Source organism: Papaver somniferum, chromosome 10 (genome assembly GCF_003573695.1).
Source record: "Papaver somniferum cultivar HN1 chromosome 10, ASM357369v1, whole genome shotgun sequence".
Lineage (NCBI taxonomy): Eukaryota > Viridiplantae > Streptophyta > Magnoliopsida > Ranunculales > Papaveraceae > Papaver > Papaver somniferum.
In genome coordinates, this window is record NC_039367.1 from 161,825,120 (window position 1) to 161,839,567 (window position 14,448).

General features: G+C 35.6%; 1 protein-coding gene across 1 annotated transcript; it reads right to left on the reverse strand.

Annotated features, from left to right (window-relative positions):
• Positions 1–924: 924 nt before the first annotated feature.
• On the reverse strand, positions 925–4,273 carry LOC113316740 (MDIS1-interacting receptor like kinase 2-like). The gene is made up of 2 exons (XM_026564886.1): positions 1,417–4,273; positions 925–1,307 (listed from the first exon to the last, which is right to left on the reverse strand). Exons 1-2 carry the CDS (start codon positions 4,271–4,273, stop codon positions 925–927), a joined length of 3,240 nt encoding a protein of 1,079 aa, XP_026420671.1.
• Positions 4,274–14,448: the final 10,175 nt, after the last annotated feature.

Here is a 14,448-nt window from a genome sequence, read left to right on the forward strand (position 1 = left end):
ACAAATCTCAAAAGCCTAATTTCTTATTCTTCTTCTTTAACAAACCCCAACCTAATTATCTCTCAAAGAAAAAAAATCTTTTGAACTAAGACTATATAATCATTGACATTAAGCACTAATAATCGTTAACTATTAATCATTAATATTAGATTCTAATTATTATCATTTACACTAATGAAGTAGGGGAATTGTTGTCATGATAAAAATATGATGGATAAAGGGTTATTGATTTTACTGCATAATGACTCTATTTTGTCATTACCTTGTATGCCTCAAAACATGTTTCTATAAGTTTGGTGTTAATAGATTGAAAGTTGAAACTTGATCAAGCCCACTAATTTATGTCAGTTAAAGTAGAGTCAAATTTTTCATTTGAGTTAGTCGATACTTGATAAAGCTAGAAACTTAGAGTATTAAACAATTTAGAAGGTTTTGGGTGCAAACTAGATGGGAACCACAGTTACCTACTAAAAGAAAAAAAATCGCAGCATTAGCCAACCTTGCTAAGCAATGAAATTCCATCCGTACCCAAAGATAAATCCTGGATTCATCTCTGCAACCAAGACCTTAGATTTCATGTGTTAGATCAAAGTTGCATATGGGGCGTTTTAGTTTAGGTCACATATTTTGCTGATCATGTTGTTTTTGCTTAGGGTGCTTTAAAGCCTCAAAGTACTAAAACATAGTCCTTGGTGTAGTAATGCAATTGGGGTTATGGTTAATGTAGTACTACTTTTAAAAGCTTTTAATGAAATGTAATCCAAGTTGATGTTTATCATTTTTGCTATGATATCTGGTTAAGTAAGCATTTTCACTTATGTGATTAAAGTTTTTCTCTTCAGCACTTGTAGTGGTGACTGTGAATGCCCCTTTAATTACAGCACGTCTTTCACACTTTAAACCATTGAAGATCATCACATTACTTTACATGAGTAGGTCTGCTAAAGTAATGGTTTCAAAGGACTTCAGCAAAGATGCGTTACTCTGTGCATATGATGATAGCTCTGCTGATACTTTTTCCATAGTTGGCCGAGTAAGTGGATCACCACGTAAACACGAAAACCCAACTTTCACAATACACATTATTTCATTTTGAAGGACTTCTGGTGGTGCTCCAATGCATTGGTCCAAAATGTCTCTCAACCTCACGTTTTGCCCTGCCTTACTGGAAGAGGAAAATGAAAGAAGAATTTGCGAGAGCAATGTGATGATCTCAGATGGATGCCTTCCCATTAGTACTTCTAATATGATGACCCCAAAGCTATAAACATCACACTTTTCGGTCACCTTCATTGTATATGCGAGCTCTGTAACAACAATATTATTAAACTAAGAAATAATGGATATGCATTTACTTTTTAGCTTTAGAAAGTGGTAGCAATGACAATAAATTATACTTTCAATTGGATTATGTACCTGGAGCAACATATCCATAGGTTCCTGCAAGTGAAGTCCAATTGGATGAACCCGGCTTCAAAGATCGCGCCGTACCAAAATCAGAAACACGAGCATCGTATTCAAAGTTCAACAAAATATTGTTGCTAGAAATGTCCCTGTGAACTATTGGTGGAACACAATCATGGTGCAAATAAGCAAGTGCATCAGCTGTTCCTTTGATGAATTTTACCCTTTTTATCCAACTGAACTTCACAGACCTTTCCCTACTACATAAAATATTTTTTAGATTTCCTCTTTCCACGAACTCATAAACCAAAAATGAGATCCGCCTTTCAAAACTAGAACAAAACCCGAAAAGTTTCACAATGTTTCGATGTCGGACTTCTGTCAATGCATGAACTTCACTTTCAAATGACTTCAGATCAAACATCTCAGAATCTTCATATGATGATGAGTGGAGTTTCTTCACAGCTACAACCTGACCTCTTGACAATTCTGCTTTGTAAACACTCCCATATCCTCCCGTTCCAATGCAAAATTTTGTATTAAAATCCTCTGTTGCTTCAATTATGTCTTCAAACACTATTTTCCCATCGTAATTCCAAATCGAAAATAAATTTCTTGTGGTATTGTTAGCTCTAGCTTTATCTATCGGCGTGACATTCCTTATGGATCTTTTTCGAAAGAGGAACAAGATGGCGGAGATTATGAATGAAAGAAACAATGAACCAAACAACGGAAGTAGGATTACAAGCAAAATTTTATGCTTGGCCCTTTTTCTTTCGAACAAAACTGAAGAATTACATGGTTTTAAACCCCTAGAGTTATTACCACACAAACCCTTATTGTTCTTTAATGCAGCAAATGGAGCCTCCTTAAAGGCCTTGATGTTTGGAATTGGACCAGTGAACTCATTAGACGAAATATTTACAGTAGTCAAGCTAAGCATTTGATCAAATGAAGATGGAATTGAACCGCAAATCTTGTTGTGGGACAAATTCAGTGTTTCCAGTTTGCTTAGTTTTCCGAGAGATGATGGTAACTCTCCACTCAACTCATTATAACTAAGGTCTAACAAAATCTGTATTGAATCCAAGTTTCCGATCTGTGGTGGCACGCTTTCATTAAAATTGTTTGTGCTCAAATTCAGACTTAGTAACTTTGAACACTCCCCTAGTTGTTTGGGTATTGATCCGCTGAGTTTATTTGCTGATAAATCGAGATATTGCACGTTGGATAACATTCCATTTGCAAAACACAGCCTACTGGAAAGATGATTATTACTCAAATCTAACTCGATCAATGAGGACAGTTTCAACAACTCCCTGGGGATTTCCCCTACTAACTTATTTGAATCGAGATAAAGTTCTGATAAAATCTTTAGCTTTCCCAATTCTGATGGTATTCTGCCTGTAATATTGTTCCCTCCAAAAGATAGGTATGTCAAATTTTGACAATTCCCCCAGTTTTTTGAGAGCTCACCATACAACATATTGTTACGCACAACAAACCCTTCTAGATGCGGATACACGTGAAACGCCTCTGTTATGTTATCTACCAGTTCGTTATTTTTAAGCTCGAGTATTTTTAGGCTGGTGCAATTTCTAAGGCTTCTTGGTATCGGACCCCTGAAATGGTTATTAAATGCCACAAAATATTCAAGCTTTCCACTCTGACATAAATTTTGAGGTAAATAACCAGAAAACTTGTTGTCACTCAAATACAATGTTTGCAACCGTGTTAGATTATTAATTCCTATCGGTAATGAACCTGTTAATTGGTTTTCAAAAAGAGATAAATATGTCAAGTTGGTTAAATTGGAGATTGAAGTAGGGATTTGACCAGTGATACTGTTCTCGGACCAATCCAAGCTTGTAAGAGAACGTAGCCTTCCTATATCTTGAGGAATGATGCCAGAGAATTGGTTATCATATAAGTACAGAGTGGTCAGTCTAGACAAATTAGTCAAAGAAGCAGGGATTGAACCATTAAGATTGTTCTTGGACAAACTCAAGCTTGTGAGATAAGGTAGCCTTCCTATATCTCGAGGAATGGTGCCAGAAAGTTGGTTTTCGGAAACGGAAAGATACTCCAGCCTAGTCAAGTTTGTTAAAGAAATGGGAATTGAACCATTGATATAGTTTGTGGACAATTCTAACAAGGTAAGAGACCTTAACCTTCCGACATCCCGAGGAATGACACCGGAGATTTGATTTTCATATATTGATAAAACGGTCATATTAGTCAGATCGCAAACAGAAGTAGGTATTAAGCCAGTTAGATTGTTCATGTACAACCCTAGAAAAGTGAGAAAGTGCAAGTTACCAATTTCTTGAGGGATGGATCCACTAATTTGGTTTTGAGAAAGGTCTAGATATTGCAAGCTTCTGAGAGAACCTATATCTGGTGGAATATGCCCAGAAATTGTATTTAAGGAAAGATTAAGATGGGTAATTAGTTTTGGAAGATTATTAATTTGGGAAGGAATGGTTCCGAATAGTTTGTTTCCGCTCAAATCAAGACTAACAAAGTTTGAGAAAGATGAGAAGTTGAAACTATGAAGCGTACCTTGTAAGCCCAAGGTTGTTAAATTCAATTCCACAACACTTCCTTGGTTGTTACAAGTGATTCCATACCACTTACATGGACTTGTCGTGGAATTTCTCTTCCAAGAAGGGAGGAGAGAATGAGAATGATTAATAAGGGTTGATTTCCATTTCAAAAGGGCATCTACTTCTTCTTCAACTACTACTTGCAACTGTTTTTTATGCGACAAAGGAAAAATAGAACTTGAAGCAAAGACAACAACATGGTAAGATGAAACAAACTGTAGTACTAAAACAAAGAAAGTAACAGAGACAACTCGTAGGAACATTTTAAAGTTTATCTGAAGAATATATTTCGTTATCAGGTGATGAGCAATCAAGTCCCTTCAGGTGTTATATAATGCCATTTTCTTTTGCTTGTTCAAGACTTGAGTTGGAGTCAAGGCGATATACTCATGTATCTTGCTTTATTTTTCCACTCACACACGACATGACTACTTGCGATTGAGTGTAATCTGGGTTTTACAACAGGAGACAAAAGTTTCATCACAATTTTCTACTACTGATGTAGTTGCAGGAAATCCCACATCACAATTTTCCACTCACACACGACATGATTACTAGTTGCAGGAAATCCCACAACACACCCCTTATATTATCATGACTATAATTTCTAGATCTAAACTTATTTGATATGAAATTAAAGATAAAAATAATGAAAATAGAAAATAAGACACAAGATTTACGTGGTTCGATCAATTTGATCTACATCCACGGGGTTAGGAATCTTCACTATAATTGTTTGTAATTACATCTTGATTACACGGAGACTCCATTAACGAGTATTTGGAGCTCTAGGTTGGTAGAGGAAGAAGAAGGAAATAATAATAATACAAATTCTAAACTTGTCCTCTCTCTCTCTGACTTTCCCTTTATATATGTGTTTACATAGTGGATGACAGCTCATATGTAGTGGAGTACAACTCATATTATCTTGCGCCCAAACTACATTCTCGCAAGCTTCGCTACCTTCTCGCAAGCTCTCTCTATAACTTCGCAGTCTATATCTATAATTTCACAAACTCTTACCGTGGTGTGATATTTGGATCCTACATGTTGCCTCTTTTTCCTTGAATATTGCTTGAAGAGCGATCTTTAAGAAAAAATCCATTTTATAGTAGTAGTTGTAGGAGGAACGAGCGAAAGAATATTGGACTTGAAAAGTACGTACTTGCCTCTATTCTTTTGTGAAGTTCCGGAGCGTTGCGAAGTAAATAAGAATTATCATCTTTTGAAGTATGCGAAGTATGAAGTATCCTTGAAGAAGTATAAGAAGCATGAAGTATCCTTGATGAAGTATAAGAAATATTCAATTCTCGAAATGTAAGAAGTATCCGTCCTTGAATGAGAATAATAAGTATTGCCTCTATTCATGCTTAATTATTACTCCATTTTTGGTGATTCTTGCCGAGAAGATAAAGAACATAAAATGTTTTCTTGGTAATCCATAGTTTCCTCTGTTCTTTATCTATGAGGGTAGAATCTTTGAGAAAATGTTGAATGTGCGAATTGTTTTTTCATTCTCATCTTTCCTCTGTCTCATGTTTTGTGCTCATGCGATAGTATAATCTCTTCAAGTTGCTTATAATTGTGCGAAATAATTGAGCGAAATGATCATATCGTTCGGAATAATCACATTCTGCGAAATAATCACATTCTGCAAAATTATGACACATTCGGAATAATCCTACGAAACTCTGAATAATCCTACGAAGTTCTGACACATTCTGCGAAATTCTGAATAATCCTGCGAAATTCTGACACATTCTGCGAAATTCTGAATAATCCTGCGAAATTCTGAAAAATTCTGAGAAATTCGGAATAATTCTGCGAAATTCGGCTCGAAGAAAACCCCACTTAGGGTGAAGTCTCGTAACCATAAGCCCTATAGGTAAAAGGGATAAGAGGCTGCGAAAACAACTGGTTGTTGTTAAGACCGGATGGGAGGAGCTAACCTTGTATGGTAGAAGTACGCCTCCTTGAAGGGGTAACCAGGGGGAAGATAAGGGCGGCACCCTCCATTAGGGAGCTGATAAGTGTCTTAAGACGCAAATGTCATGAGCTTTTTACTCGCAAGGGTATTAAGGCTTGTCATATTTGTGCAACAATCCTGAAGATGCAATAATACTAGAGAAAAAGATAAGACGAGATCAATGGGTCATTACATGAAAGTGTGAAGACGTCCTGCGATTTCGTCGCAAGACGACAATGTCATGGGGATTTATTTTCGCAAGAATATTTAGGCCTGTCATATTATCGCAACAATCCTGAAGAGGCAATAATACAAAAGAAAAATTTAAGGCAAGATCAATGGGTTTTTGCAAGAAAGTACAAAGACGTTCTGCGATTTTGTCGCAATGACAAGAGGTGGAAAAATAAGACCTTTAACTAGGAAGGCAAAATAAGACCACATAAGAAAATGAGTAAGCAAGTAAGATTGCGAGAATGATTATATGTAAGCAAACAAGCTTGCAAATATATACATGGAAATGAAACTGAGGCAGTGAAAATGCCGCAGACTTGATATTATGATCATAATGTTATGAGATACTAATAGTGCAGGAAAAATCAAAGATGAAACACAAGTAAGAACTTGTGAGGAACAATAACTACACGAAGAGGAATGCATACACTAAAGAAAAATCCAGAGAAATGGAGAATGGAGGCAATTTAAAGCTACATCAATTTTAGCGTGCAAAAAGAGCTAAGTAACGCAAACATTAGCTATATATTGCAATAGATAAGCATTCTCATCATACAAACATCATACTCGTATCGTAAAAGCATTGCATAAGCATTTCATAGCATAAACATCGCATACACATTTCATAACATAATCATCACATAAGCATTATATTCGCACAAGTACTTTACAAAACTGTACGAAATAATATTGCAGAACTTCGCAATAATATCGCAGAATTTCGCAGAATTTTTCAGAATTTCGCAGAATTATTCAGAATTTCGTAGAATTTTTCAGAATTATTCAGAATTTCAAAGAATTATTCAGTATTTCGCAGAATTATTCAGAATTTCGCAGGATTAATCAGAATTTCGCAGCATGTGTCAGAATTTCGCAGAATTATTCAGAATTTCGCAGAATTATTCAGAATTTCACAGAATTATTCAGAATTTCGCAGAATTTTTCAGAATTTTGCAGGATTATTCAGAATTTCGCAGAATGTGTCAGAATTTCGCAGGATTATTCAGAATTTCGCAGAATGTGTCAGAATTTCGTAGGATTATTCAGAGTTTCGTAGGATTATTCAGAATGTGTCAGAATTTTGCAGAATGTGATTATTTCGCAGAATGTGATTATTCCGAACAATATGATCATTTCGCTCAATTATTTCGCACAATTATAAGCAACTTGAAGAGATTATACTATCGCTTGAGCACAAAACATGAGAGACAGGAAAGATGAGAATGAAGAAACAATTCGCACATTCAACATTTTCTCAAAGATTCTACCCTCATAGATAAAGAACAGAGGCAACTATGGATTACCAAGAAAACATTTATGTTCTTTATCTTCTCGGCGAGAATCACCAAAAATGGAGTAATAATTCCGCATGAATAGAGACAATACTTATTATTCTCATTCAAGGACGGATACTTCTTACATTTCGAGAATTGAATATTTCTTATACTTCATCAAGGATACTTCATGCTTCTTACACTTCTTCAAGGATACTTCATACTTCGCATACTTCAAAAGATGATACTTCTTATTTACTTCGCAACGCTCCGGAACTTCACAAAAGAATAGAGACAAGTATGTACTTTTCAAGTCCAATATTCTTTCGCTCGTTCCTCCAACAACTACTACTACAAAATGGATTTTTCCTTAAAGATCGTTCTTCAAGCAATATTCAAGGAAAAAGAGGCAAGATGTAAGATCCAAATATCGCACAACGGTAAGAGTTTGCGAAATTATAGATAGAGCCTGCGAAGTTATAGAGAGAGCTTGCGAGAAGGTAGAGAAGCTTGCGAGAATGTAGTTTGGGCGCGAGATAATATGAGCTGTACTCCACTACATATGAGTTGTCATCCACTATGTAAACACCTATATAAAGGGAAAGTCAGAGAGACAGAGGACAAGTTTACAATTTGTATTATTATTATTTCGTTCTTCTTCCTCTACCAACCTAGAGCTCCAAATACTCATTAATGGAGTCTCCATGTAATCAAGATGTAATTACAAACAATCATAGTGAAGATCCCTAACCCCGTGGATGTAGATCAAATTGATCGAACCACGTAAATCTTGTGTCTTATTTCTATTTTCATTATTTTTATCTTTATTTTCATATCAAATAAGTTTTGATTTAGAAATTATAGCCATAATAATATAAGGGGTGTGTTGTGGGATTGCCTGCAACTACAACTGCAACTAAAAGTATATTATAACCCCCAAAAATTATCATCACCAGTAAACGGTACGAACAACGTTCAGAAATAGTCTATACATTGCCTATACAACTTGTATTTGTGAAGTTTATAAGACTTTTTATTTTTAAGCAGGTTTTCAAAGTTGATTAACCCTTGTAAATTTCTAAAGCAGGTGTTTGAGAATAGGTAAATTCCTTGTCACAACATAATAATTGTGATTTTAATTATGGAGACATGCTGATAACTATTTTGAAATGATAAAAGTAGAAAATTTGTAGTAGCTTATGACCAGGGGAAGTGGTAAAATTCAGTCACATAAATTTCTAGAAATGAACCGATGTGGATACCACCACAACCACCAACCCACTAATTTAATTAAGTGTTAACTAGTGTTTGAAATATTCCGGTCGTGACTACTCTTCATTTCTTTGTCCATCATGAGTGCCCCTATCATCCCACTGATATGTTTCATAATTGAATCGAGAGATCCTTTACACTCAGGTACCCTAAATTCATAAAAATCACTTTAGGACCTTGGTCGAATATTATTGACTTAAATGGCTAGAATTTGTTTGGTCGATCAAACAGAGAATCAAACAACACAAATTTGATAACATGAAGATCAAATTACTTTGAATATCAATTTTATTTTATTCTTTTGTATATTTTCGTGAGATGACAATTGTAATAAATAATTCAATGATACAAGAACACTGTAATAGCAAATATTTGACATATTGAGGTGGCACCATCCTAAGCTATGATGTCCCAAAGAACGAATGGAAGAGAAGCACATAAGCATACCTAGGGGTCGGGCACTGTAAGGGAGATACCTACCACACCCGCATCAGAGGAAAACATGCGTAAAGTAGAGACAAAATCCAACGGTCCAGTTCAAATCAGAAGAGAAGGCATTAAATCCTACTGATAAAGCATGCGCAGGATCAGAACGGTCAAGTCACTGTGGGCCCAAAAACAGAAGGTTGACAGGTTCGGGTCGGATGGACCGTTCGTATCGGAGCATCGTATAACAGAAACATAGCCTTCGGATGAAAGTAAAGATCGGGCATTATGTTTCGGGAGAGACCATCAACAACCATAAGATCATCAATGTTGGTGGAATAGAGTAACACTGTAGTCTTCTTGTATATGCATCTTTGCCTATAAATACACATCTCTATGTATTGAGAGAGAAGCAGGTTTTTTAAGAGAGTGAGCAAGGAGAGAGACTAAATGTTTGATCCTTGAGTGTTCATCTAAGCATCACCACCCTTGTAACATTGGAGAAGTAATAATATTCACCCTTTCACCCCGTGGATGTAGGTAATCATGCCCAACCACATAAATCTTGTGTTCCTGTGTAATCATTACCTCACCTTGAATGTTAGGTGTAGGATGTATTACTTTCTACAACTACATTTTGGCGCCGATTAAGAGGTCGGGTAACATCTTTAGATACCTTGAAAACATTTAGTAAGAGTAGAATCTTACGATCCTAATCACCTATGATGATAGTTGAAGCTAAAGAAGATTTCTTGTAGTTTACTTTTAAATTCGCTTTGTTAAAATTGGTTAGATCTGTTGATAGAGTGTTGATTTCGAACGTTTCAAGATTTCAAATTGTCACTTAAAACAAAGAAAGAGGTAGTGATTTTTAGTGGTTCTTCAATCGTGTGAGTTGATAGAAAGAATCTCAAAACTCCCAAATTAACATCTATTATGTTTTGGCAGATACTAGAAGAAACTTCATCTCACCAAGGTTGCAAAAACTAAGTTTGATAGTTTGGTTTTTGAGCTGAAAACTTTTTAGTGTTTTGAAAGAAACAACGTCCGAATCATACAGTCATCCTCAGTAACTCGGCTCAGAATCAATGGGTTGGATTTCTGAGGGCATCATTCTCTACTTGTTTTCTTTGAAAAGTTAAATGAGTTGTGAATCAAGATGGAGAACTAAAGTTCCAAGGTAAGATTATCCTTATTGAAATCAAAAGAAAACATAAAAGAACGGTTGGATGTCGTGTCTATCTAGCAAAACCATGGTTTCAGTAACTACTCCAACAGAAGCACGGTGATTTATTTACAAGAACTGATCTTAGTAAAAGAAAGAGCTAAGTTTTCAATCATCGATTATTTTTCGGTTAAAATTTCTTTTCCGATCACATGTAAGGACGAGCTGAGTCACCTGATAAAAGGAATGTCAGTACAAATAGTGATTGATCATAAGTCTTTTGAAAAAGTTTTGAGAGTGAAAAAGCGGGGGTCTAACAACACCACCCAATATTTCGCTTAGCAATCTGTATGGACTAACTCCGAAATACTTTTTAGAGAATCAACTAGACAGTCAGACTCAATCTAGGTAAAAGTATCTCAAGGAGTTAATATCTCTCTCTTGATTTGATTTACTCAAGCTAATAAAAATCAGCGAGTCCTAATCAAATACAAGGAATAACTCGGATGGTACCAAAGACCAATATCCGAGGATCAATCAATGACAATCAACAACCAAAGGTTGGATTACTCTAATTGATGATCTAACGCACAACCTGTATTATTTCAATTACAAAGATAAAACAATATAATGACGAAATTTAAATAACACAGACACCAGAAATTTTGTAACGAGGAAACCGAAAATGCAGAAAAACCCCGGGACCTAGTCCAGATTGAACACACACTGCATTAAGCCGCTAAAAATTAACTTCGGTCTGGACTGTAGTTGAACCCCAATCAATCTCACATAGATCCAAGGTACAGTTATGCTCCTACGCCTCTGATCCCAGCAGGATACTGCGCACTTGATTCCCTTAGCTGATCTCACCCACAACTAAAAGTTGCTACGACCGAAAGTCGAAGACTTTAATAAACAAATCTGTATCACACAGAAAAGTCTACGATAATAGATAAATCCGTCTCCCACGAATATACCTACGAGTTTTGTTCCGTCTTTTGATAAATCAAGGTGAACAGGAACCAATCAATAATACCAGACTTATATTCCCGAAGAACAACTTAGTATTATCAATCACCTCACAATAATCTAAATCGACGCAGCGAAAAAAGATATTGCGGAATCACAAACGATGAGACGAAGTTTGTTTGTGATTACTTTTTATCTTGCCCTATCGGAGATATCAATCTCAAGCCAATTATTACAATTGTATTCGTACGATAGAAGATGCAAGATCAGATCACAGAACTACAAGAAAATTAGTATCGGTCTGGCTTCACAATCCCAATGAAGTCTTTAAGTCGTTAACCTGGTTTAGAAGAAGAAACCAAAGGTTAATGGAGAATCGACTCTAGCTTAGCACAACTAGTATCACACAGAATGTGTGGTGATTAGGTTTCCCAGTTGCTAGAGTTTTCCCTTATATACACTTTTAAATCAGTATTAGCAATCAATGTTAGCTTAGTAACAAAGCATTCAATATTCACCGTTAGATGAAAACCTGATTAGATTCAAGTTAATATTTCTCAACCGTTAGATCGAAAACTTAGCTTGTCACACACAAATGAAATGTCCAATTTTGGGTTTATGAACCGTACCCAAACATTAACATTTTTTGGTTCAACAAGTCAACCAAAAGGTTATCCATATGATCACTTTCATATCAACCTTATTCTTCTTCATCATAACTAGTTCAAATGAGTCAAATGAAATAGTTAGGGAGTTGTTCAATTGCAAGGAAATCATATGTAACTACCCAAGACACAATTGAAGCGAAATCTGTTTGATTCACTCGAATCGGTTCATGAACTTCATAGCCACGGTTTGCAAAAGCATTCCTTTGTTTATTTAAACATTAGTTCAAGAACAACCGACTTTAGATATAACCTGCTCAAGTTCGCGGACTAGGTTCGCGGACTTAAGCTCATGGAAGGAGTACACAAACTCCAACAGAAAATCTCGGGCCGAGAAGTTCATCAAGTTCGCGGACTGAGTTCGCGGACTTGGCTCACGCCACTTCCATTTCTCTTGATCAACAAAGTTCGCAAACTTTGGTTCAAGGAATAAGGACTTATGCATACATGTGTTTCCACAACAATGCTTATATCCTACTAATGGTTATGTAATCTAAACTCTCATTTCAATCAACATTCTCAGAGAACGTTATATAGCCGTTATTCACAGACCATTTTTTGTCAGAGCAATTTTCAAAGTGATTGAAACATAACATGACTTTCGTCACTTGGTAAAGATGAATTCGGTTAAAGCGAAAGCTTACCAACACACATTTTGAGAAATAGATAGGCGAGATAAACTCGGCTCGAAATAGAAAATGTGTGTATAATGAAAGTCTATATATCAAAACGACTTTTGTCTCAAGAGTAGGAGATAGAGTAAATAGACTTTTGAGTGACAGATAAGTTCAAGTCTCCACATACCTTTTAGTCGATGAAGATCCACCAGTTCCTTGAGTAGTCCTTCGTATTGTATGATGATTGCCATGGAGTCTTGAGATCAACTACACTTTCTATCCTAATCCAAGACCTTATCTCTAATAGGCTAGTAATCAAGACTTATAGTTTTGATCACTAATATTGACAAACATGCTTGAGATAGCAACGCATGCGTGTTCGACCGAGAAATGCTCTAACAATCTCCCCCTTTGTCAATTTTAGTGGCAGAACTATTAATACATATGGAAAACAAAAAATAAATAAATTAACTTTTGTAGCTCCACATGCCTAATCTTCAATATTACTCGACATCTTCGTCACTTCCAAGTACTCCAATGATCCCAAAGGTTGTAAGTTTAACATCATCGTTGTTGAAAATACGTAGCTATAACAACAAGAAAACAATAGTTCTCAATCATTGTTATACAGTGTCATAGTATCATTATACATCGTCAAAGTTTAATTGTATCACAAGTTCAACAACAATACTATGGTGATATGTATCACTCCCCCTTCGTCAATACTCCATCGCACATGGAAACCACTCCCCCTTACATAATGATCCGAAAACCATATGTATTTGTAGTGTGAACTACATATTAATTCTCCCCCTTTTTGTCAATAAAATTGGCAAAGGTACAAGAACGGGATCCTAATGAAATTTCCGAAAGAGACATTTCATGACCAAAAGAAAGAACACACATCATCTTATTTAGATGCAATCATAAAGACGAAGCTAAATGCATTCATCAAGGAGTTTAAAGATACAAGATAACCCATATAATATTCCACAGCCTCACTCTCCACAAAGATTTGGCAATTAAGCACAAGTTCAAAAAGAACTCTCCCTTATAAAATGTCATTCCCAAGGGAACAACAAGGGCGACCTTAATTTCGAAAGAAAAGAAGGATTTGTTTGGACAAAACATATCACATACAAGTATGAATTTGACTCCAAAATATTATATTAACCACAAGAAGTTCATGATTAATTTAACCAAAAATGCTCAACACAAGTAAACTTATGGAGACTTAAGAGCGCTAAATAAGATTAATCACAAGTACACCCATAACTAATCTAATTGAAATACACAATCAAACTAATCACAAAAGTAATCAATTTAATTGGTCATACTAACATAAGAGAGTTTATGGAGCAATGACTAAGTTAATCATGAAAACAATCAACCCAGTCATGAACGCTCTAACATAAGAAGACTCATGGAGTCATAACTAAATAACCAAACAAGATGACTAATTTAGTTCAAAATGCTCAACATAAAGTACATTACGGAACAACAACAAGGCTAATCATAAAAATAATCAACTTGGTTGTTTCGTGCTCAACATAAGACACATTACGGAGCCACACAGTAATTCATAAAATATGGATCAGGGAAGATCAATTACTGCGGAATGTACAAGGATTCATTCTATTTTTCATCACTATTCGCATAAGGACATTTAATAGACATAATCCTTGTAAACAAAAGATTTTAACCTATCTTCCATCAATAATTGACAATATAGGCTTACCTTTTGTATTTGTCAAAAGTCCATTCATTCTTTCATCAATACATGCATATCAATTCATGAACGACTTTACTTTTGACAAGATATGGGACAATTAAGTTCACGGACGCAAACAAAC